Raw genomic sequence first — 24,117 nt, 5'->3', positions numbered from 1 at the left:
CACCAACTCCTGTTTCTTTGTTTCTTTATATTACAGTGCCTTTGTTCTCTTCTTTTATATTATTTCTTTTTCTTTCTTCTTTTCAACACCATTTTGGTCCCTGTTTTGAGCAAATCAGCAGCCACCTAGCCACTTGCTTCTTGGGATCTCTCTCTACCTTTTTCTTAATAATTGGTTTTTAATGTGCGCATTCGTTGCATGATTAGAATAGCCAGGGAACTTGCTGCTTGTTTCAGGTAAATATTTTTCTGTTATGTTTTGTTGTTTTTAATCACTAAAACTACGTGCTTTGCTTTCTTTAGGCGCCAAGACTGTGCACCCTTGCAGTGAAAAATGAAATTAGAACAATGATTTCTGTTGAGTGTAAAGCTGTGATTTTTAATCTCATTCTGGAGTTGCTAGTTTTCTGTTCTTAAGTAGCCTGCTTACTCATGAAATTGTGATTTATTTATTTATTTTCTCTTATATTAAAGTTGGAATCTATTTGTCAGAGCTTGTTTCTTGATTAGTAAATGAACACAGTCAATGAATTTGTGCAGGTTCAGGATAAAGCAAAAAGTCGAAAAGGCGGCGAAATAAGCATGGCAGAGAAGAAAACAAGCAATGGAGGACGAGGAGAAGTGCTAATAACAATCTCGGGTGATGAAACCCCGAAAGGGTCTGCCTCAAAAGACTCAGATAGTGTCGCTAGTAAGCAGAGCAGGCCAAGTTCACCTGTTAAAGAATCAAATGGTGGTGCGTTCGCAAAAACAGTTTCTATCAACAACCATTCTCCAGAGATTTCAAGTTTGAACCCCACCCCCACTAAACCCCCTAAAATCCCTGTCTCAAATGAAAACCTCACTAGAAGAAGGTCTCTAGCAAGGTCAGTGTATTCAAAACCAAAGTCGAGGTTCGGAGAACAGCCAGTTCTTGTTGATGCTACTGTATTGGAAGAGGATAGTTTAATTCTTGAAGAACAAATATCTAGAAATTTATCCTATAGGAAATCACTAAGTAGAGGCTCAGCTAATAACAAGTCTGCTTCTTCTATTAGGACAAACTCCATGAATCCAAATGGACCTGTAGATGATGAGGATGAGGTGGAGGATGTTGTCAAAAAAGTTCAATCTATTAAAGAGAAGAATAAGAGAGTAGGTGCCAAGGCTGTGATACAGTGGATTACATTTGTGTGCCTTGCGGGGTGCTTGGTGGCAAGCTTGACAGTTCAGAAACTGGAAAAAACTATGATTTGGGGCTTGGAGCCTTGGAAATGGTGTGTGCTTTTGTTGGTAATAATCTCTGGCATGTTCATCACTAACTGGTTTATGCATTTTATTGTATTCGTGATTGAGAGGAACTTTCTGCTCCGTAAGAAAGTCCTCTATTTCGTTTATGGTTTAAAGAATAGCGTTCAAGTATTTGTTTGGATAGGTTTGGTTCTTCTTGCTTGGGCGTTTTTAATTGATCACGAGATTGGGCGTTCTAAGACTGCCACCACGATTCTAAAATGTGTAACTTGGACTCTTATGTCACTTCTTATCGGATCATTTCTGTGGTTGGTGAAAAACTTATCATTGAAGATTTTAGCATCTAACTTCCATGTCAACAAATTCTTTGATAGAATTCAAGAATCAGTCTTTAATCAGTATGTTCTGCAAACTCTTTCAGGGCCTCCCCTAATAGAGGAGGCCGAGAGGGTTGGAAGATCAACTAGCTCCGGTCAACTGAGCTTCAGGAGTACCAAAAACGGTAAAACAGAGGAGAAAAAGGTGATTGATATAGGAATGCTTCATAAGGTGAAGCAAGAAAAGGTTTCAGCTTGGACCATGAAGGTTTTGGTCGATGCAGTCACAAGTTCAGGGCTATCCACACTCTCTAATACATTGGAGGAGAGTGTAGGTGGAAGGGACAAGCAAACTACTGACATGGAAATTACCAACGAGATGGAGGCAACTGCTGCTGCGTATCACATTTTTAGGAATGTCGCCAAACCTGGTTGGAAGTAAGTAAATCTACATTTCTAGATAATTGTGATGTTTTTATTTATTTATTAGTTGTTCTGTATGGGCTTTCCATAAACCTTCCCCTCTTATGAATAGGTACATTGATGAGGATGACCTTTTAAGGTTCATGATTAAGGAAGAGGTGGATCTTGTTTTACCACTGTTTGAAGCATCTGAGAATGGGCAAATTGACAGAAAGTCTCTAACAGACTGGGTGGTAAAGATTCCATTTTTCTTACGTCCACTGTGACTTAAGTTTGCCTTTAATATAAGGGGATTGCATACCATGGCTTATGTGCCTTGGTCATTAGTTTCCATGTTTAGTCCTGTCTTCCAGTGCAATACATTCTACAACTTTAGAATCTTGTATTCACTATTTAGGAAAGCATAGTAGGATGCTTACATCTATATCTAGTACATGGAGCAACAAATAACGTCTTGCAAACTTAGTATTCCCTTCATCTTAAACTAGTCAGTTGACAGGTTATAAAAAGTATCTTTGTTACTCATGTTCTAAATCGTATAATTAATATTATAATCACAATATACATAACTACATAGAAAAACTATAAGAAAAGCATGCATTTCATAAGCACTTGAGAAATTCATACCTAAGTAGCTCAAAATTTAAATAGAAATCATTCACATAAAAAACGAAAAAACCAACTTAACCAATTGGATAAAAGTAAAATCAAATTCAAATAAATGTTCAGCTTTTATACTAACTATGATGATTTGAGGGGATATTTTTAATAAAGTTTAAGCACAGCAGCTGCTCTTCCCTTATCCAAATCTTTTTGAAAATAATACTAGGAAAAATGAAGCACTATTGCCGGTCTTGAAAAGCTTAAGATTTCATGCCAGAAAATACTTTGGAGTAGGAATAGATTTATCTGTAGGCTTCCCTTCCCGCACACGAATTGCCCTTTCATACAAGAAATATTGATATTTTTCTTTTGATTTCTTTTATGGATTTAGCATTTCTGTTCCAATGTCTGTTCCACTCCTTAATGATATGCCTCTGTTAGCCATTAAACTTGTTCAAATTTTGATATGAAGATAGGGCTTCATTTTAACACTGAAGAACCAATTTATAATGCCTTCCTTGTCCTCATTCTGACTATGTAATATAAGAGACTTATACTGTTAAAAAGAAAAAAGGCATTTCTTTTACGTGGGTGATTCTGTTATTCTTACTCAGGTTAAGGTTTACAAGGATCGGAAAGCGCTTGCACATGCTTTAGGAGATACCAAAACTGCGGTGAAACAATTGAACAAACTTGTGACAGGGATCCTAATTATTGTGACCATTGTTATTTGGCTTCTTTTGATTGAGGTTGCAACCACAAAAGTTCTTATGGTCCTCTTATCACAGTTTCTAGTGGCAGCCTTTATGGCTAAGAATACCTGCAAGACCGTATTCGAAGCTCTAATGTTTGTTTTTGTGATGCATCCATTTGATGTTGGTGATCGTTGTGTCGTTGATGGTGTGGCGGTATGTTCTAACAGTCATTCCTCCTACTACCTTTTTGATTTTATTTTATTTTATGTTTAGACTGAGAAATTTTCATGATTCTTTGTCTGATTTGGAATTTGACAGTTGTTGGTTGAGGAAATGAACATCTTAACGACAGTTTTCTTGAAGCTTGATAATGAAAAGATATACTATCCAAATTCTGTTTTGGCTAATAAGCCAATCAGCAATTATTACAGAAGCCCTGACATGGGTGATGCTGTGGAGTTCTCAATTGATTTTGCAACTCCATCAGAGAAGATTGGACTGCTAAAAGATAAAATTAAGCAGTAAGTTCTGTAGTGTAATAGCTTTATACCTTATGTCACTGACTGGATAGTTATAGTACTTCTTTCAATGCAATACTTCATGGATAGAAAATCATTATCCTATAGTTGCATTGATAGATACCCTTTGTTTTAAAGTAAAACTGATATCATGTTAAGGAAAAGAATGATTTAGGTAAGTGGTGAAGGTATCATACTAGACAAGCAAGTCATATTGAATTATCTCAGTTCAATAGGTAAACTTGCAGGATATGAACAGAAAAACCCTGGCACTCTGTGTTTGGCAATTGCATAACCAATGAGGTTTTTTAGTAACCGCCATTGTTTTCTCTTAAGATGAAGGAAAAAATGTAGTAACCCGCCATTAATCAACCCCGTACTTGAAGAATAGCTTACCAGAACGTCTCTGATACTTTGACAGACAACATCCACAATAGCTTGTTGCTGTAAAAGATGACCTTATTCCTGCAACTCTAAAGACAATAAACATCAGCTTTCGATTTAATCATATTATATCCATGTTTTTTCATGGTTTATCTTCTGTGTGCAGGTACTTGGAGAACACTCCCCAATACTGGTATCCTGGTCACGGTTTTGTGGTGAAGGAAATTGAGAATGTGAACAGATTGAAACTTGCTCTTTATTGTAATCACAAAATGAACTTCCAAGAATTTGGAGAGAAGAACAAGCGAAGGACTGAACTGATCCTTGAGATAAAGAAGATGTTCGAAGAGTTAGATATAAAGTATCATCTTCCACCCCAACCGGTTCATCTCCGCCATATAGGATCAGATGCAACAGTTATAACCAAAATATGATTGTCGCTTGGAGCTCGTGGGTAATCTGCAAGTATGTTCCTGTTCTTTCCCCAGTTAGCATTCTCATCTTAAACTACACTTGTACATTTTCAAGAGGTGACTACAATGTTAAATTTGGCCGGATCTGTGAAGTGTCTGCAAAATAAGATAATTTTTTGTGTTTGAAGAAGAGTGCCTCCTAACGAAGAAATAAATTATCTAGCTGGCCTTGGGCCCAAGAAGGAGCTTGTTGAGCTTTGATGAATTCCTGCAACTCTCATATAACAGAAACTGTAAAGATGACTCTTATGTTTAAAGTTATTTACATAAGAATTCTGAGTGTTTCTCTCACCTAATTAATAGCTTGAAGAAATGTATGAAAGCCTGTTTTTATGGTCAAACCTAGATTCGTCTTGGCATGAAAAAGTTTATTCCCCTTCATTCTTTCATTATAATTCGATATATTTGATACTAATTCTGATGTAAATGGCTCAGGTCATCATTGCAAACAACAGATGCTGCAAGAGGGCCTATTTTAGGGATCTTAACAAGTGCAAGCATCTTTGCTCCATATGGCTACCAATTACTGACCTGTCATTTTGTAACTTGGAGTTGACAAATGACTGCTGATATATATAACATTTTATCTATGGTGCTGTACTGTCTGTGGTATAAAGGTTTTGTTGTTGCTTCTGCAAAGCTTAGAATTCTGCTAGGTTACGTTTTATGGGTTTTTTCTTTGCATATAAGGCAATCCAGTCCTTGAATTCGTCATTTCCGGGCAAAATCAGTTTCCTTCCGGTGTCAAAGACTCCAAATTCTGTTGTCTTCTAATCTTTGCAATGCAGACAAGTGCATCACTTGGAAGTAAGCAATTTGTATACTGCAGCATTTTACCTCAAAAGGGTTAGTACTTATTAACGGATTTTGGTGGGTGGACATCATATTTAGCACGAGGATTAGATTATAAGGCCATGGTTTTTTATTGCAAAAAGCGCAGGAGAGTTCGACTGGATTAATGTCCTCCCCAATATTAATTGCTCGTAATTGATGTTTTTAATGTTCAAGAAGTTCTGAATCAAAGCTTTAAGAGAACTAATGAGCTTTTATTTAATGGTGCAAAAATATTCTTCAGGACTACGCTAATTGAGTTTCAAACCCGTCAGAGCTCAATTAAAAAAGAAAAGAAGAAACAGAAAATGATCACTAGAAAAATCCATTTGCAGACCAATTTGCCAATCAAGCTAATGGAATATAGATAACCTTATACTGTAAATCCAGTTCAGAATCAGCCACGTAGGATTGCATCAAATTGGCAGACCTACTGGAAATCTTTATTTTTCTTTTTCTCTTTTCATCTCATTTCTTCCATTTTGCTTCTCCTCTATCCACCAATTTGTCCCTAGGCAGGAAAACAGATACTAACCAAATGGCAATGCCTCTAAATTCAGCAACTCAGATGAGCTCAAAACAAATATTGAACTCTGAATTCATCCTTCACCCGTTACCTACTAGGCCATCAAAGGCTGTTTTCTGTGCAAAATCCAAGTCCAGACCTAGGCTTGAGGTGCATGCTTCTCTAAAAGAGAAGGCAGTGGCAGGACTAACAATAGCTGCATTGACAGCTTCTATGGTCATGCCAGATGTTGCAGAGGCAGCAGTATTTCCATCTCTCAAGAATTTCTTGCTCAGCATCGTAGCTGGGGGCGTTGTTCTTGGTGCCATTGTTGGAGCTATTGTAGCTGTTGCAAACTTTGACCCTGTTAAGAGAAGCTGAAGATGAAGAATCCTTGAAAGTTCCTCATCGTATTGTATTGTATATGGTACTACTCTTCTTGCCATTTAGCTCATGTATATTAACATTAAACATTCGAGTCTTCAAATAAATTTCTTGGATTCAACCTAAAATGCATGTAAGATTTTTAACGGGAATGAAATTGTCTCAACAACTGAATAATTAATAGCAGAATGGCATGTACTATATATAGTATAACTAGAAACTACCAGAATCCAACATGAATCTGAAATTCTGAATGGAGGAATGCCTCATAAATGATTAAATTAAGAGAAAGCTTTCACATGGTCTCTTTGACATATTAATCGAGTCCTATGAACAACCCAATCAATGAAGCTAACATACATTAGTAAATATAGTCTAAAACCAAGCATTTCAAACTTCGTTTTGCAAACAAATATGAAATGTATTCAAATTCTTGTCAATCTTCTCTCTATACAGCAATTCCCCACCCAGCCAGTCATAGGCCCGAGACTTCAATTTCTATAAGCCAGTCCATGCCCTGGAATAAATCTTGCATCATCCTCAGTGTAGACATGCGTCTCATTTAACAGCCTGAAGCAGCAATGAGATTAACAACCTTAATTATCCATTTATGAATAATTTGGGCGTGGAAGATGATCATTAAACCAAAGAAGAAAAAGGAAAAGAAAAGGAACTTACGACAGAGAAACAGTCTTGTTCAAAATGGTAGAGGAGAGAAATGCAGCACCATTTAAATAAAGTAATTCACCCTCAATTCTTTCTTCAATCCTCCTATCGATATCCTCAGCATCTATAGAAATAGGTTGGTCTGAGGCCTGCATTTGTTTAATGAACACATAAATTAATTAAAGTTATCATGTAAAGAAACAGAATTCATGTTGGATTTGCGTACCAGGACCCATCCCCATGTATCAGCAAATGATGGCACGTGAGCACTGTACGCTACCACATCTGCCAACATAAAGACAATATTAAATAAATACATGGCACAAAATTAATCTAGTTAATACAAGATTGGGCTAGCAACAGCCTTCGTAGTAGTGCAAAAGGCGAGAAGTTAAGAGGCTTACATTTGAAAACCTGTTTAATTGTGTTGTATATAGAAGAGAATACCTCCTTGTGGGTGAAAATGCCTGCTGGTCCAGCCTGCACATTATTAAAAATGAAATTTTTCAGAAAAAAGGAAAAAGAAAGGCCATCTTAATCCGGTCTGAGCTCTCCATTTTTGCAATGATTGAGCAGAAAACAATGTCTGTCCTACCTGAGTAACAAAGATGCCATTATCCTTGAGCTTCGGCTTCAGAATTTTCTCATAGAAGGACTTTGTGTAGAGCTGATAGCAAGGCCCTCCTTCGACAGGGTCAGCCAAGTCTCCAACTATGATATCAAATTTTTCATTCCTCTTCTCCAACTCAGCCCTTCAACAACAAAAGGTTTATATGAATTCTATCTCATTCAGCATCCTATACAAAAAGCCTAATGATCAAAAAATGGCACATCAAGAAAATGAACTACTGACTTGGCATCATCAATGACTAGGTTAAGCTTCTTGTGACAAAATGCTTCTTGATTTACAGTTAGATATCTACGGCAGAAATCCACCACTTCCTGCAAAAGGGGAAAATATGTAGCTAGCTACATTATTACATGTTTTTTTTCATTTAACAGATAGGCTAAAATTGAAGATTAATTACCTGATCAATATCACACATGACCACTTTTTCGATGGAGTTATGCTTGAGGGCTTCCCTTGCAGCAGACCCTTCCCCACCTCCCATTATGAACACGTTTTGGGGCCTGTTATTTAATTAATTACTTGACATTAATTACTTAACAACATGATAAGTCTAACAATCATGACATTTTATTGCTGAAGACATGACTCTTAGCTTATTATTATTCTTTTATCTTACAATTATTTTTTTTCTTATTGGGCCGATGTACTAATAAAGTTACACCTGTTTGATACTTTTGAATAAAGGGTTCTAGGAAATAAATTTTCAAATCTAGGGCTCCAGATTTTCTATTAATTTGCATTCAGTGTATCTTATCCACGTAAAAGTCCAACTATAACAAGATAAATAGGAAGTGATGTCAGATGCAATGCAAATCCTGTGGATAAATAGTAAGCTGACAAGTATTATGTTCTATTTTAAAACCTCCATTAATTGATATTCTAATGTTCAATTACCTCTAGCATTTGACAAAATATAGCTGCATTTTATGAATATAATTTGGCTTTTCTGTTATTTAATAATTAATATAAAATATTAAAAATATTTAACTTTTTTATTAGAAATATATATTATGATTTGCATTTAACTTATAGTTGGAATATGTACTATTCTTGGATTAACTTTTTTTTAGTATATTTATTAAGACTAATATCATACAAACAATAGATATTTATGACTAATTATGATAATCATGAGTGTCTAATTACTTAAAATATATAGTAAAAGAATTTATCTTAGTATTAAGACGAAACTATTTTAAAAATAGGCGCTACAATTTAAATCTCAATAAATTCAAAAATTGTTGTGTGGCAAGTGTTATTAATTTAGAGAGGTATTATTGTAATTTTATTAGTGGTTCTAAATTACGGGAATTAATTAGAACTATAAATTAACTAATATAATTAAATTACTTATTTAAATTTTGTTACATGTCTTAATTTTATGATTTTATATATAAATAACATAATAAACAAGATTTATTTAAAAGTTTCTTTTTAAAAGAAAAAAAATAAATATTATTTCAGTGGTTTTTAAACAATAGATATAATTAGTATGTTAGTGTGTTAAGTAAGAGAGAACGAATAAATTTTCTTTTTTAATCACTGCATTTTAAAAAAGAGAAGTCTAAAATTGAGACCTTAATCTTTAGTACTAAATGTGTGGTCACAGACCAAAAGATAATGATTTATATCTCAGTGATTATTTGTGCTATGATGAATTCAGGTCATTAAAAAATTCTAATTTTAAAGTAATGTGTAGGCAGTATATAATGGACATCAGTGCAAAAAACACAAGCTGCATGGACTCACTTGGGGTGGCAAAGAAGAGCAGGATGGATTAAGCATTCATGATAAATAAACTCGTCCACTTCAGCACTCTGCATCTTGCCATCGATCACCAACACCTGTATATACAAGTACAATTTCCCATGCACCCAGATTAAATTTGTCGGGTTCATCACTTTTATTTAAAAACGATAAAGAAAGGACAATATAATATAAGAAGTTGCTTTTAATATAAATGTAAGTTATACACTAACTACAGCTAGAAAATTCAATTGCTAACCTTGCCAAAGCGCTTTGTGTCCAGGAGAGCAATTTCCTGAAACTCACTTGTCCCTTTATGCAGCACACTGTTGGAAGAGATTATCATTTTAAATTAAGATGCTCTTACCATGTAAGTTTTTTTTCTTAAATCTTCTCTAAACTCCAAAAGGATTCAGAGAAGACTGAACAGAGACAATTATTATTTTATAGCATTTATTCAAATAGACAAGATTGCAGAAAAAGAAAAGAAAAAGAGAAGAATGGCTAGTTAGTTATAGTGACCTGTTTAAGGCAAAAGACCATTTGAGATCATCATCAATGGTTTCTTCGTACCAAGAAGAGTGATGATCAACAAGAACCTGATTATGAGTTTGAGTGGGTGGTTGAGTGCAAAGTTTAGAGAAGCCATTGGTGTAGATTATTTCAACTGCCTCACCCATAACTTCAACAAACAAAACAAATTAAGCAAAGAGAGATTATAATAAGAAAATGAGAGGATAAGATTTTGCGAAATGGGCTGGCAGGAACACAAATAAGGGGAATGGAAGCACAAGTGAAGAACTAGTAACTAAAACTGGGAGATGGTTTCAGGCAATTTATAAGAAAGAGAGAAAGAGGAGCATATTGGCAGTGCAATGTTAAGAGTGCAGCAGCATGCGCAAAGTTGGCGATGAGTGACTAGGATTGATAATAATATCAATTTTAAAATTAAATAATGAAAAAGAGCAGTCCGCGTGGGATAATGGTGGGGCCTTTATATTTTCAGGTGGAGAGTGGCACGTGGACAGACATGGAGTGCCACCTGGCAATGTTCTGTTGGATAAGTAGGAGATTTATTTATTTATTTATTTATATAGGATATGAGGAACTTTATTGCGTGACCCTTTTTATAGATAAAAAGTAAAAATTCTAATAAAAGGACTATTATCTACAAATTAGATTTGTGTCCCAAGTGGGTTGTACCATATCCTAATATGCCGAATCCATTCAGCCTCCCTTACAATTGAGTCCGGAAGGAAGGAGGTATTGGAGTTGTAAACAAACCAAGTTGCTCACCTCCACAAAATACATTTTTTAATCTGTTTAATGTAATTTCGAGTTAATGGAATTGAGGTCAAATTTAATAAAATTAGTTTATTAAATTTACAAGCGTGTTAATTATGAACTCAAGCTCGATTAAATTTAATTATAAAATTTATTATCGCTCATGAAATAAATTTATATTTATATTTTTATATTCTAACAATGTTGTAACTTTAATCCATAAATATATAAAGTGGGGGATAAAGGAATAGAGTCAGGAAAGCAAGAAAGAAGAAAAAAGAAAAAGGAGAGAGAGAGAGAGAGAGAGATTGTTGTGTAGTTGGGTGTTTGTTGAGGCGTGGGGTGAGTCCACTTAGAGGGTTGTGGAGAGACCACTTTAATTTGTTTCTCCAACATCGTATCCTCATCTTTTTGCATTCCATTTCATGTCCTTTTCATGCTTTCTCTAATTTACCATTCTCTTTTATTCTTTCTTATCATATTAAATTAGTTCATTCTCGATTCATTTATATATACATCTCTTTGAGCTTTAATTGATTAACAGGTTCTCTAATTTGTAATTTAGAGAGAAACAAAACCGTTGATATAATTTCAATCATAGAATGTTGGTGTTGGATACCTGAGAAGCCATCTTGGGACCTTGATGAGGGTGAATTGGTAAAACATAAGGATATATAACAAAGCACCAAAAGAAAGTGCTGAATTGTTCCAAACTTTTCTTGTAATGGGGAGACAAGGGTACAGTACAATATTTTTAATTTAGATCCACAATGTGCTTTGCCTCATTGTTCATTGTAAGGGCGGCTCATTGTCATTTTCAAAACCTTTGTGGGGTTTCTTTGATTCTTTTTCAAGAAAATAGCCCAACCCACCTCTAATTATTTTATTTACATAATTATTACAAAGTCAATGGGGTTTAATAATCCTATGAGAATGACATCCCCAAAAGAGTCAAAAACCCTTTTCCCAACTCTTCTCTTTTGTATTTTCCTTTTCACTTTCAGCATTTAGGTCTAGCTAATCATATTTCTGACATCTTAATCATTGCTTTTGAAGAATAAAATTAGGGTTCTTAACTTAGAAATGCTATTGAAAATTGTAACTTTTAAATTGACCCTTTAAGATATTTGTCCTCTATTGCTAGCTACATTTTGGTGAGAGAGAATTGGTATATATGCCTCTTAATAACTTCTTTGTTTTTTTGTCCATGTTTAACAAGGGTTTGAATTTTATCCAAACTTACTCCTCTATCATTGGGATTTGCCTCCCCTTCAAGAGAACCTTCAGTCTTTGGCTATCACAACTACCATATATATCTTTCATAAATCAAAACAAAAAAAAGGATCGCATCAAACTTTTATGGCTACGCTAATTGACAAACGATTTCATAAGAAGGCATTTCAACATACATGCATCCTTCTTAATGTTTAATTTACTCTTTTTAAGATTATCAAAAGTTGAATTTTCATGTATCATATTAATTTTACAAATAATAAAGAACTAATGGTCTTATAAAATAATATTCTTGAACAGTATTATCGGCATAATTATTCTATTAAAAATGTGAAGGTCATTTCATTAATAATACAATTGGATATGCTGTTAAAACTGCTTGTATTTTTTAAAATTTTCTTGTCTCAAACTCTTTTTATAGAGAAATATTGCTATACAATTAAATAAATTTATACAAATTTTACATAAAATAATTGAATAAAAAGAAAATTAAGTATTTAACAAATTAATCATTTGGCCGGAAATGAAATCTAAAACCAACTAAATCATCTTTAAATAAAGAAGAATTTGCAAATTGAAAAAACTGGTGACGTGTTATCTATCTCTAAAGAAAATCACTATGAGAAAAATCCTCAATTATTTTTTTGAGACTTAACTCTCACATAAAGTTTTTATTTCAATAATTAATAAATTGATATTCGAAATCATTCCATTTCGAATCCCTTTTAAAATGATATATTTTTAAATTTTCATAGTTGCTCCTGGAATTTCTTGCAGAGCTTTTATAGATTTTATTATTTCACCAATATGGACTAAATAACATGCTAACAAATCCCTTTCTGGATGCCACTAGACTTCCCAGTTAAAGTGGTCGTAATATCAAAGCTCATAGTATTGGTCTGGATGAACCCCCGAATATAATTACTGGTATAGCTTTCTGCAAAAAGAAAGAAAAAAGGGAAATTTATTTGGAGAGAGAGGAGTAATGATGAAATCATAAATCATAAAAGGAGTCCATGGAGCAAAGAAGCGTGTTTGGTGCTTCCCACTACCATTTATATCTGAAAGAACTAAGCACAATAATAGAAGATGGGGAGAAGCAAACTCATGCATCGATTAATATTGTGGGCTACTTAGTGCTCTAAAAGACACACCTTCCCCTTCTTTTCTGGGCACTCAAATTGTCCTAAAAAGCATGCATCTCTCAAGTGATATGCCGTCAAATTGTCTTGCACACGTGCTCATAGTGCTCGAATATGACCTTGAGAATTGATAACAAACGTGATAAGGTCTTCAAGCTTTCCTGGGACACCAAGTGGCTCCCCAATGTGATGTCAATTTTACACTCATATATTAATCTCTCCTCTCGAAAGGTTTTTCATTTTAAGGATGCGAATTGGATAAGTTATTTAGTTTGATTCAGCAAATATTTTATTTATATTTCATAAATGAATTCAGTTCGACTTAGAAAAGCTATAATTCATTATGCTCATAAGCTTACTCACTAATATAATTTAATATTTATTTATTCTTATAGATAACAATTATATAAATATCAATTTAAATTTATCTATTAAAATAAAATTATTAGTTATATAATTAAACTGATGAATAATTTAGGTTTTAATTTATATTCATCAAGCTCATCATTTGTGTGCGTATATAGTGTCACTTCAAGTGAAAGTGACCAAATTAAACTTGGCTTTCATGATTTATTTAGCTGACTGAACCCATCTGTGTGTGTATATATAGTCGTATGTATATGCACATTTTAGGTCAAACCCAAGTAATCTTATCGGTCACAGGTGCTCTCCACCTCAATTTTGCAAACAAACTAATAAACTTTATCAATATTGGACAAGGGATTAAAGTCAACCCAATAACAATCTCTAAAGATGATTTTGTCAAGAAAATAGGTGCTCCAGCTGCACCATGAAGGAAACGATGGTAGGTGGTCAGATAGTCTTATGGCAGCCACCAGCCACCAGCCACTCGCCAGTAGCCAACCATTCACTAAAGATTTTTAGGCCTGAAGCACACATGCATTACATGCTCGTCCTATTCGTCTAAGCTAATTCCATTTCAACCACAGGAATAAAATCAATAATCGTTTGCCAGTGGATCTAAAAATCATTTTACAAGCATATTATAAGCCGACTTGATGGAATTTTAACATTCATACTTGCGTAATTTACACAGAATATTTCCCAAATAACAGGCTATGAGAAAATTTCTAGACATGCAGCTTTTCATTTTCTCTTCTTTCTTTTTTTCCTCCTATTTCAGATGCTTGAAGGAACGACGTTTTTACTTATATTTTGAGAAGTGTTTGGCTCAAATCTTATGATATCTTATTTACAAATTAATTTTTTCATTAAATTTATGTGTAAATGAATTTTTACTGTTGGGTTTACCATATAATAAATATATTTTACTTTATAATTTTTTTTTTTCTCAATAAGTAAAATGTTACTTACACTGTGTATGGATGGAAGGTAATCTAATTAGTAAATAGAAATTTTTAGGAGAGGAAATGAATTTAAAAGGAATGATTCCCTTATAGCTCCAATTTAGAATGTGAAAAAAAATTAAAATATAATTAATTATTATTTTTATTCCTATAATTATAATTAAGATATTCAAAATTAATTAGTTCTTCTCCTTTCCTTTTAATGACATTTTGTATATAACCAAACACAATAAGATAAATATCTTTCCTTCTCTTCTCTTTAACTCCCCTTCCTTTAATATACATTCCCTTCGCACATTCTTAAAAAAGTTGAAAACTTTTCATGACTCAAATTAAAAATTTAACAGGAAAAATAAAAAAGAAACAAAGAAATCCCGAAGTGAAAACGGCGTATCAAATTAACCAAAGTATAAACATTTTTATATGCTATTCGTGACATGCTGTCTAGAGATTGAAAAGTGAAGATATTTCATATCTACTGATCGTATTGGCTAGCACTCTGCCTCTGGGTTGTTCATCATCTTCAGTATCCTCCTACTGATATCATCCAGTGGCTCATGCATGATATGAGTGGGCTGTTTACCCACGCATGGTTTCTTTCTAGTCTTTAGGGCGTTTCTTTTTCATAAGAAAGGTACTAAACTAAGTCGTTATTTTCCAATTTAATTTCACTTTTTTAAAGGATTTTAATTTGGGTTATAGAAAAGGCTCTATTGCAATTTGGTTGGAATCAATTCTTTTATTTATTTTTTCTCAAAATAGCACAACTAAGAGAAAAACATACTAACAAAAAGTGGCATGGTCCGGCAAGAATTGGGCGTGGTTAAACCCAAATAAAACAAGCAGTTTTTTAACAATAATTTGAATCCAAAAAAGCATTAGGGTTCTCTTTTTTCTAAGACCACCAGACTGCTAAATCCCTTGGCCAATACTGACGTTAATAAATTCTTCTTTGATAAAAGCGCTTTAAATAAAGCTTTGAAGATACTTTTGGAGAAGGAATAAAAAAATTTGTAAATGTGTTTTTTTATCATCCGACTAATTCCAATCAGGTGATAAATATGGAAAGACACTGCAGGGACGATCATAAACCTGAACCCGCAAAGCACAGCAAAAAGAGGAATTAGATGGTAAATTTTTGACATGAAAAAGCACATTAACTCATGGCAACAAAGCCTAAACAGAAAAAAAGTCCAAAACTAGTAAAGATTACTTCTGAGACAAACTTGAGACGCTAATATAAGCAAGAAAAAACCAATTCTTGATTCATACAAGCATCTAGTATCTTCCTCCCCTAAAATATTTATAAATATGAAAAGCCATAAAGCCAAGTACTACAGACTTATTTCCTCCAATTGAGGACTTATGCAACTGGGATCTCAATATTGGCTGTCAGCACTGCTGGAGTATTATACTCTTCTTCTTCCTTGGGAGAATGGATTGTGACTAGATCAGGCAATGGTGTCATTGGACCCAACTTACCCCTAGGATCCCAGTCAAGCATGATCTTAACCTTGATACCAAGTACACCCTAATACCATACAAAGTTAGGATTAAAAATCAAAAACTAAGATAGGCGATTGACCATCACAGCAATCGATTATACAAACATAAGAAGCTACTGACCTGTCTTAGAAGAACATGCCTCACAGCAGAGTCAATATATTCCTTGACAGGTTGACCAGAGGAAATCATGTACCCATCCTTGAATTTCATGGACTTGGCACGCTGTGCTCTGAGCTTTCCACTCACAATAACCTACAAGAATATACATGAAATATTTAACTTAACAACAAACGTACATATGTTAGCAGAAAAATGCACATTTGGGATAAAGCAAAGCAAAAAGAACCATAGAGCATACCTCGCATCCTTTTGCCCCACTCTCCATTATAAATCTCAACACACCATAGCAAGCCCTGCAAACAATTTAAAAGGACCATTTCTAAAAATCACATTGCTTAAAGGTCCACCCCTGAAGGAACTTCATGTAGTTCACAAGTGTATGAAAAGCAGAAAAGATGTTCAGGACAGAAAAATAAATAAAAAATTGCCTACACCACGCCCAAGAACCGTCCGTAGCCCATAACATACATAAATAAAGGTCCAATGACATCGCAAAAGCCAGTAGAAAGCTCTATTCAATATTCCAAACTAAGAGCATTACATTATCCCCAAAATCATTATAACCAGCAGAGACAGATTAAGAACATAAACATGTAAGTACAAATGTGCATACAACCACCCAAAGGAGGATTCATGACTGGCAGTGGCAAGTACCACATTCCAAACAATGAACACATTACAGAGCATGGGAAGCCTGACAAAATCAAAAAGGCTGCTTTAATACTAGCATTGATATAAAAATCCAAACACTCATCTGATAAGCAAATAAGGGGGAGGACAGTTACTATCAACAAATATAGAAATATTTGTTATGCAAATCCTCAAAGAAGCACAAATAGTATTAGGTGCACAGCCAAACACCTAACGAGTAGCACAAAAGTCCTACCAACCTCCCCAAAAATAAATCGCTTATATAAACATTGGTATATAACTCCTCAATGCCCATCAGACAATAGTTACATGCTCAGATAGCTAAGAACAGCATAAGCAAACAAGCCTGCAACATAGCACTAATTATGGGCATGCACTTGATTTTGACTTTATAATCTGACTTAGATAAGAATAAGATGTTTCCCCAAAAAATAATTAAGAATAAGATGTCAGCTGTGAGGGGACATTCCAAACTTCCAAGATTTTACTTGAAGAACAAGGAGCAAGGATAACCAACTCTCCAGTAAATTTTGCTGTCAGTACTGTCATGAAGTCGTATAACTATAGTACACACTTTCTAGTCATTTCAAACTTTAACTATAGTACACACTTTCTAGTCATTTCAAACTTTAACATATGAATGTGCTAAGGTCAGCAAGATATTTCTATAATGAAAGTAGTCAAGACTTCATTAAAATGGAGTAAGAAAACAACTACTTTAATAAACTAGCATATGGATTGTCAAGATGGTTAGTAATCCATTTGAAAAGCAACCAAACCAAACAACCAGAATGGACCAACTAATAATGAGTAACAAATCAATGCAAATATATATAGCAAATAATATGCATGAAAAAATATTCATCCTGTATAGAAAGACTAGACTTGTAATGCTCAAGAAATATCTACCATCCACTATTATTAGCAAAGGAGTATGACCGTAATTCCTCAGGATATTAAAGTAGATGGCATCACGAGATATGGTCATCATCAGACACGAGATAGTTTTTTCCGGAAACTGTCTCGCTGTAAAGATGACGTGGTCAAGGAAAAGGTAACTTCCGAGAACAGTGGAAAAACACAATAGATCAATAGACTTTACAAAACAGTTTGTTTTCTAAAAGATAAAAAGGAAGCCATGTAGCCACACATGAGACATACTGAACCGCATGCAGTGGAAGATGGCAATGCGAGCAATATAACAAACAATCAATAAGTTTTACCTAATTTGACATCAAGTAACACGATGAATAGTTAAAAAGGTAAAGATACAACTTATGAAGAAGAGAAAATAGTTTGCTATCTGCAATATACCTCCTAACAGCAAGGCCTCCAAGGAGCTTGTAACGAAGAGACTCGGCCTGTGCAATAGCGCAGAGACCCCTATTGTTAACTTTCTCAGCATAGAGTTCCACACTGTTATCAGGAAAGTTAAATCGTTTCTGAACTACAGAAGTCAGCTCCCTGATTCTTCTTCCCTTCTCACCTAATTAAACAAACAGGCCCTCAAATCGAATAAAACACTAAATTTTTGATTTGCTGACAAAATTTAAAAACTTTCTCAATTGTGCTATATAGTTAAAAGGATTTCAAATTTACCAAGAACATTCTGGGTCCTAGTAGCCCTAATGATTATTTCAGTGCGCATCGGTGTAACCCTAACTTCAACACCAGAGTAACCATCCTCGGCAAGCTCTCTAGTCAATACCTCATTCAGCTCAGCATAAAAAACACCATCCGCAACAAACTGCACAAATGAAAAATGGCATAATTCAGCGATTCATTTTCAAATCACTCATCACTAAGCCAAAACTATAATCTTCTTTCATCTTCCGTAATATAAATTACAAACTAAACGTAAAAAAGAAATTGTCTAAAAAGAGAAGCGAAAAAGTGAATGAGTTAAAGATGAGTAAACAGAAGTAATAGTGCCTGACCTTGCGCTTCTTACTGATTTGAGTAGACATGTTTCTCAGAATTGGAGAAACTGAAGTGTGTTCGGCGCTAACGAGTTCTGTTCGAAGGCTAAAGTGAAACCCTAATGTTAGTGAAGCGTTTAAATTGGGTCGGTGTGATACTATATACTAGGGTTTCATAGGTTAATTGATCGTACGGTGGCTAATGTTGTTTATTTGGACGGTCGAGATTATAATAGATGTTAAGTAAAAGTATGGTAAATGGCACTGACCGTCCCTCATGCTTGAGGGTGTATCACACGAGTCCTTATATTTCAATTGATAACAGAAAACTCTCTGAATTTTAATTAGTAGACAAACAAAAACCTAAGGTGGCGGCATATCCACCTATATTATTTTTTCCACGTCACTCGTTAATTCGCACGCATTGGTTTCATCTCTCTTCTCTCTCTCTCTCTCTCTCTCTTGTTCAAAATTAAAAAACAAATATTGAATAAAATGAAGAATATAAATTTAAAAATTCTTAAGATTTGTAAGGCGGAGCAAAAAGTCAATTAAACACCCTAAATCAAAAGTTTGTCCCTTCTCTTACTTTTGTTGCTAATATCGTTGTCGTCGCCTCCATTGTTGCCATTGCAGCATCAAATCATAGGTTGCTACTAGTAACACTAGATGTCCATAATAATTTCAATGGACTAAGGTATAGTTTTGATTTTTAAATCAAATTAAATAGTGCGTGTAATTCATTAGATGAATCGAGTAAAATTTTTTTCTAACTCGTTATTTATTTAGTACAAGGATAGTCATGTAGGTATTTTCATTTTTTTTTAAAAAACATCTTATCGAATAGTAATTTAAGTAAAAGATTGTAAGCTCTAATCTTATTTTATAAATTCTAAAACAATTGGATAACGTTATTAAAAATATAATAAAATCAAAATTTAATTGATAATTAGGCTTTTATTTTCATGTACCAAAACTATTGTCTATATACAAATGCATGTACTGCCAATCTATCATTTTATCATTCCAGATGCAAATATGACTCGTATGGAAATTCTTTTTCTGAAGTTTCTTTCAGTTGCATAATTATTTGCTCACATAAATAGTTCATAACAAGTAAACAAGTCCTGCAAGAATGAATCCGTAAAATTTATTCAAATTACAGTTATTTTACTTTTAAATCGTGCCCCGTAACGGTATTAATTGACCGAAAAATGGACTAATGTCCTCAGAAAGAATCAAGATACCGTAACAAACCACATCTTTTGACCCTTAAAGACAAACATTTTGTGTATTTCTCCCAAAAAGAATGACGACCAATGAGCTATAGTTGAGGGGCAGATTTGAGTCTAAGGCCTAAATCATATCATCATTATTTTATACATATGGAATCTTGATCTTCATGCCACAGCAATGCAGCTATTCATCCATTAGAGAAGCGCATCGTAGATGTTTCCGAGAGCAAGAACACAGTTCTCTTGAAACAGTTGCAAGGCAACTGTTATTATGGTCACCTAAGACTCCTTATTTTCTACACCTCTAAATGTTTTGCATTGTCAGAAGAAACAGTGCTCCCCAGTTGCTTTCAGTTACTTCCTCATGCAGTTGCTTTCAGTTACTTCCCACTGCTGTCAATTTATCAAGGCTGAACTCCATTATCAAAATGCTAGAAATCTGAATGGTATAAACAAACTAGGCTTGAATGAGTTATAGGGGTCCGGCAGAGAGGGCATTCGGGCTTTTCGTTGCACCATTCCATTATGCAATTCCTACAGAAAGAGCACGTGTTCGTTAAGATGAGAAAAACCATGTCTCTCTTTTAACCAATGAGTAGAGTAAGAAACAAGAAAAGATAAATGATTGAGAGCGAGAGACAACCAGCAAAAAACATGACCACAGGCTGTTGCAGTTGGATATTGCCGATTACTCAAACAGAGTGTGCATTTGCTTGCCCCACTTACTCCAGACGACTAATCAGACACAAAATAATAGCAACACGATAATAAGACCAAGAACTTTTCAAGTTATTAAACAGATAATCCGAGAATAGAATATGTCAGAACAAATTATATCAGCAAGTAGTAGCACTTCTATTAGGAAAAGACAGAATAAGTTCTACTTTTGGTATGGCCAGGTCTTCCGTTAGATCAAGAAATACTGTTTTAATTGCCATCTAACCATCAATAATAGAAGTATGTTTGACGCCTCATCTAAGGACAAGGCTCTAGATTTTTGCTTTTCCTAAGTTGTTTCCATATGGGAAAGCTAATTCAATGCAATCCTCGATATTATTAAACTTTCTCGTCAATCACGATGGGTCCATGGACATATTCCTGCAAGAGGTTAACGCATATGTATTTTTATTTTTTTTCTGTCTTTTTCCTCTGTGCCTTCTTTCTAAGCTAACCATTTTATTATTTTTTTCTACATGTGTGTGTTTTTGGTTGCTAGTACCCAGAACCATAAAACCACGTACTTTTGCAGTTATAACATGAGAGTTGTGAAGGCAAAGGCAACGGTGAGAAAAAGAGAGGAAAAAACAATATTTTCCAATATTTCTTACCTCTGAAGTTGATGTGGAATCTGATACCCAACTCCCCCTGCCAGCTTCTGTAGCTATCAAATTACCTTCTTCATTTAAGACAGGCAAACCTCGTCCTATAAACCCACAAAGAGAGGAGTATTTAGAAGTAGATCAAGGAAGACTACAAATAGAGGAACTTAATATGCAAGGAAACAACTTGCATTTGGAGTCACTTTTAGGACAAGTAATGAATATATTTTTGAAAAAGTTTACATCATAACTTCACTTTATTTCACTTATCGTTGGCACTTTCAGTAGAAGAAATAATTTGATACAAGAATGAGAAATTAAGAGTCCAGACCCCAGATCTTGGTGTTCCTCTACCATCTCCTATGGTTGTACTCTGCAGTGATCTTGTTTATGTTATAAACCACATACCCTGATAATGCCAGGTAGGGTTAACTGAGATATTGTCTTTAAAGGAGAGCAGCTTCAGCTATCATATTAATAGGAATATATTTCTGAATATGATGTCTAACGAACTTACTCTAATTTTCTTCTCAAGCATGTACTTCATCATACTAAAGTTGCACAATTACTTTTGATAAATGGGGTGGGTTAAAACCCATTCCCAAAAGCTAGCTCAAAGGAAGAGGGTGCCCAATCCACTTATATACAATAAGCGATGTGGGATAAATACAACTTCTAACACCCTCCCTCATGCTTAGCGTGACATGCAAACGGGCCAGATCCAAACCCACCATCGCAGACAAAAGGCCGGCTCTTATACCATGTAATCTGACTGAAGGATTCTAAAAAGTTGAATTAATCAATAGAGTTACACTCATATATATACACTATATACAATCCTAATTATTTAAGGACTCCTAATTAAACTAATCTTCTAATTGCTATATGCAATCATATTTAATATACAACAACTATAACAACCTTATTAGCACATGATACACAAAAGGAACAATATAAGATAGGCATCCAATCATAGACCACATTGTCAGGTTACCCGTACACAATCTGTTAATCATAATATAATTAAATAGAATAAATAACCTGAACTTTGATGAGGCTCCAAGGAAGTCTGATGAACTGAACTTGCAAGAGAAGATAAATTGCTTCGCCGTAAACCTTCAGCCGCAATGACACAGAGCTGAATTAGAAGGAAAACTCCTAGTATTTGGTATCTACACCAAAAGAAAATCAAATATTCAGCATATATGTCTCAGAAAAACTGCAGAAGAAAATGACCGAAGAAACACAAAAACAATATGAACTACCAAAAATAACTAAGTCCATTATGATTTATAACATAGTAAAGAACTCCATACCTAGGCCTTTGATTTGAGGGCTTTCCAATGAAAACATAACGAATGCCAGCTGCACGTTTCGATATATGATAATATAGCCCTACAAAATTAAGAATAACTGTGAGATAATTTCCTATTCAAATCATTGATTAGAACCGTCATATCATATAAAATCATCAAACCAGAGGATTCACCTTCAAAATAGAAAAACATGAGGTTTGTTCGAAGAATCAATTGTAAAAATTCACGAGCCACAGGAAGCACCTGAATGCAACAAGCATAAGAAAGTCTTACATAAAAATAATAATTAAATCCTCCATGCATCATCATGACAATAAAACCTCATGTTTCAATACCGTAGGCCATCTCCGAACTGCAGTTAACCATAGGCCACTAAAATTCTGCCTCAACCTCGTTACTATTGAAGCGCCTGATCCAGAGGTGGATGGAAGGTCAACCATTACAGAAGATTGAATTCCACGGCTCTCAGTAGCAGTGTTGGTGTATGGCTCATCAGGTATGGAATCGGCAAGAGTGATGCCACGAGAAGCAACTCTTGAGCTAATTCTTTCAGCCATGTAAGGAACAGCAGTCTGATATAAAATGAAAAGAGCACGCCTTGCTGGTGTTGGAGGAAGGCCATGTGGACCGGAAACCTAACAGCAAAAGCAGCAATCAACAACATTACCAAACAAACAAAATTCTAAGAAGGTCTTTGTTTGGAACAAATCACTGTGCAGGAGCGCAATTCAAATGAATTTGAAATGTGCTTCCAAAAAATGCTTGTTTTATTTTTTATTTTATTTAAGTTGAGAGAACTGAATTGTAGCAAATATAAGGTTTCAAAAGATGAGAATTGTCTAATCAGAATTCAATTTTGCATAATTCGACTTTCCAAGTAAAATAAAAAAGAAGACAACCTGAGTAATGTCACAGTACTCTTCTCCGAGGGTTTGTTGGCCTGAACCTGTTGTTAGTACATAATAAAGCATCTGTCCAAGAAGCTTTGTCTGCGAAAACCAATAAAGAAGTAAACCAAAATTATGCTAATTCATTAAATAAAAACGAGTTTGTTTCATGACAATAGCAGAGAGCTTATAAAGTAAGTAATAACCTCACTCTGATAAGCAACAGCCAGTCTTGTACCAAATAGGTGACGAAAAGCGTCGCGACAAGCATCGTACACAAAAGACGCGTATTGATCGTCTTTCTCTGCTGCTCTCATAATCTCCGGCTGAGCTGCCGGAGGAAACCGTCGCAGTTCATTGTTAGCAGCCGATTGTACACCCTCACTGCCTGAACCCGATTCCGTGTTCCTTGTAATCCCCATATCCGCTCCTTCAAAACCAACTTTCAGCTTCGTTTCTCTACTCCCTGTGTTCATTATTACTGAAATGATGAACGATAAGTAACTGAACCTCATCACTGAAACGATGTCGTTCAGCTTTAACAAAGTCGAACGACGACGTTTTTGTTAGAAATTGACAAAAAAAAAAAGGAGAAAAGCAAAATGCTCGCCGTTGCCGGGGATCGAACCCGGGTCACCCGCGTGACAGGCGGGAATACTCACCACTATACTACAACGACTTTGTTGCTGACAAATCAGTAATATTCATCTTGAAGATTTTTCTAAGCAGATAAAATTCTAGCGGCTTAAGACACTCCACTAGTACTCTATCT

The 24,117-nt window shown here is 34.7% G+C and overlaps 5 protein-coding genes and 1 non-coding gene across 7 annotated transcripts; 2 read left to right on the top strand and 4 right to left on the bottom strand.

Moving 5' to 3' along the window:
* The first annotated feature begins 260 nt into the window (after nucleotides 1-260).
* LOC8258567 (mechanosensitive ion channel protein 10) lies at nucleotides 261-4,938 on the top strand. Its single transcript, XM_048372220.1, has 6 exons — nucleotides 261-356; nucleotides 540-1,984; nucleotides 2,082-2,202; nucleotides 3,187-3,480; nucleotides 3,586-3,788; nucleotides 4,336-4,938. Exons 1-6 carry the CDS (start codon nucleotides 348-350, stop codon nucleotides 4,601-4,603), a joined length of 2,340 nt encoding a protein of 779 aa, XP_048228177.1. The 5' UTR covers nucleotides 261-347; the 3' UTR covers nucleotides 4,604-4,938.
* Nucleotides 4,939-5,914: 976 nt separating this feature from the next.
* Nucleotides 5,915-6,359, top strand: LOC8258568. The gene has a single exon (XM_002516075.3). The coding sequence runs from the start codon at nucleotides 6,012-6,014 to the stop codon at nucleotides 6,357-6,359; it is 348 nt and encodes a 115-aa protein (XP_002516121.1). The 5' UTR covers nucleotides 5,915-6,011.
* A 245-nt stretch (nucleotides 6,360-6,604) lies between these two features.
* Nucleotides 6,605-10,232, bottom strand: LOC8258569 (thermospermine synthase ACAULIS5). The gene is made up of 10 exons (XM_002516076.4): nucleotides 9,928-10,232; nucleotides 9,665-9,731; nucleotides 9,409-9,503; nucleotides 8,057-8,159; nucleotides 7,882-7,970; nucleotides 7,624-7,780; nucleotides 7,433-7,508; nucleotides 7,255-7,313; nucleotides 7,041-7,177; nucleotides 6,605-6,932 (listed from the first exon to the last, which is right to left on the bottom strand). The coding sequence occupies exons 1-10, from the start codon at nucleotides 10,083-10,085 to the stop codon at nucleotides 6,854-6,856; spliced, it is 1,020 nt and encodes a 339-aa protein (XP_002516122.1). The 5' UTR covers nucleotides 10,086-10,232; the 3' UTR covers nucleotides 6,605-6,853.
* Nucleotides 10,233-15,608: 5,376 nt separating this feature from the next.
* LOC8258570 (40S ribosomal protein S3-3) lies at nucleotides 15,609-18,808 on the bottom strand. Its single transcript, XM_002516077.4, has 6 exons — nucleotides 18,607-18,808; nucleotides 18,269-18,416; nucleotides 17,984-18,155; nucleotides 16,257-16,311; nucleotides 16,019-16,150; nucleotides 15,609-15,923 (listed from the first exon to the last, which is right to left on the bottom strand). The coding sequence occupies exons 1-6, from the start codon at nucleotides 18,634-18,636 to the stop codon at nucleotides 15,756-15,758; spliced, it is 705 nt and encodes a 234-aa protein (XP_002516123.1). The 5' UTR covers nucleotides 18,637-18,808; the 3' UTR covers nucleotides 15,609-15,755.
* Nucleotides 18,809-19,711: 903 nt separating this feature from the next.
* On the bottom strand, nucleotides 19,712-24,114 carry LOC8258571 (peroxisome biogenesis factor 10). 2 transcript variants are annotated; one of them, XM_015717387.3, is made up of 10 exons: nucleotides 24,008-24,107; nucleotides 23,552-23,826; nucleotides 23,358-23,447; nucleotides 22,794-23,093; nucleotides 22,632-22,701; nucleotides 22,459-22,537; nucleotides 22,184-22,314; nucleotides 21,152-21,246; nucleotides 20,467-20,558; nucleotides 19,712-20,357 (listed from the first exon to the last, which is right to left on the bottom strand). In XM_015717387.3, the coding sequence occupies exons 2-10, from the start codon at nucleotides 23,819-23,821 to the stop codon at nucleotides 20,255-20,257; spliced, it is 1,230 nt and encodes a 409-aa protein (XP_015572873.2). In that variant the 5' UTR covers nucleotides 23,822-23,826; nucleotides 24,008-24,107; the 3' UTR covers nucleotides 19,712-20,254. The 2 variants fall into 2 exon arrangements, with proteins under 2 accessions (XP_015572873.2, XP_048227707.1); XM_048371750.1 differs by lacking the exon at nucleotides 20,467-20,558 and having other exon boundaries at nucleotides 24,008-24,114.
* Nucleotides 23,953-24,024, bottom strand: TRNAD-GUC. The gene has a single exon. It is a non-coding gene; the product is annotated as a tRNA-Asp (tRNA).
* Nucleotides 24,115-24,117: the final 3 nt, after the last annotated feature.

The sequence above is a fragment of the Ricinus communis genome, chromosome 3 (assembly GCF_019578655.1).
Source record: "Ricinus communis isolate WT05 ecotype wild-type chromosome 3, ASM1957865v1, whole genome shotgun sequence".
In the NCBI taxonomy this organism is placed as follows: Eukaryota; Viridiplantae; Streptophyta; class Magnoliopsida; order Malpighiales; family Euphorbiaceae; genus Ricinus; species Ricinus communis.
Note: the sequence above shows the minus strand (reverse complement) of the source record. Positions and strands in the feature narration are given on the sequence as shown.

What these genes read in the sequence shown, in the direction of transcription:
- LOC8258567 (XM_048372220.1), top strand. An exon ending in GTCGCCAAACCTGGTTGGAA is followed by an intron (nt 1,985 to 2,081) that starts GTAAGTAAATCT and finishes TCTTATGAATAG; the next exon opens with GTACATTGATGAGGATGACC. An exon ending in AGTCTCTAACAGACTGGGTG is followed by an intron (nt 2,203 to 3,186) that starts GTAAAGATTCCA and finishes ATTCTTACTCAG; the next exon opens with GTTAAGGTTTACAAGGATCG.
- LOC8258568 (XM_002516075.3), top strand. Translation starts at nt 6,012, where the DNA reads ATGGCAATGCCTCTAAATTCAGCAACTCAGATGAGCTCAAAACAAATA.
- LOC8258569 (XM_002516076.4), bottom strand. Translation starts at nt 10,085, where the DNA reads ATGGGTGAGGCAGTTGAAATAATCTACACCAATGGCTTCTCTAAACTT. An exon ending in TGGTCTTTTGCCTTAAACAG is followed by an intron (nt 9,732 to 9,927) that starts GTCACTATAACT and finishes CTCTTCCAACAG; the next exon opens with TGTGCTGCATAAAGGGACAA. An exon ending in ACACAAAGCGCTTTGGCAAG is followed by an intron (nt 9,504 to 9,664) that starts GTTAGCAATTGA and finishes TTGTATATACAG; the next exon opens with GTGTTGGTGATCGATGGCAA.
- LOC8258570 (XM_002516077.4), bottom strand. Translation starts at nt 18,636, where the DNA reads ATGTCTACTCAAATCAGTAAGAAGCGCAAG. An exon ending in GGAGGCCTTGCTGTTAGGAG is followed by an intron (nt 16,312 to 17,983) that starts GTATATTGCAGA and finishes AATTGTTTGCAG; the next exon opens with GGCTTGCTATGGTGTGTTGA. An exon ending in GGCATGTTCTTCTAAGACAG is followed by an intron (nt 15,924 to 16,018) that starts GTCAGTAGCTTC and finishes GTATGGTATTAG; the next exon opens with GGTGTACTTGGTATCAAGGT.
- LOC8258571 (XM_015717387.3), bottom strand. Translation starts at nt 23,821, where the DNA reads ATGAACACAGGGAGTAGAGAAACGAAGCTGAAAGTTGGTTTTGAAGGA. An exon ending in CAGTTCGGAGATGGCCTACG is followed by an intron (nt 22,702 to 22,793) that starts GTATTGAAACAT and finishes TGTTGCATTCAG; the next exon opens with GTGCTTCCTGTGGCTCGTGA. An exon ending in GGAGCCTCATCAAAGTTCAG is followed by an intron (nt 21,247 to 22,183) that starts GTTATTTATTCT and finishes GTGGGTTTATAG; the next exon opens with GACGAGGTTTGCCTGTCTTA.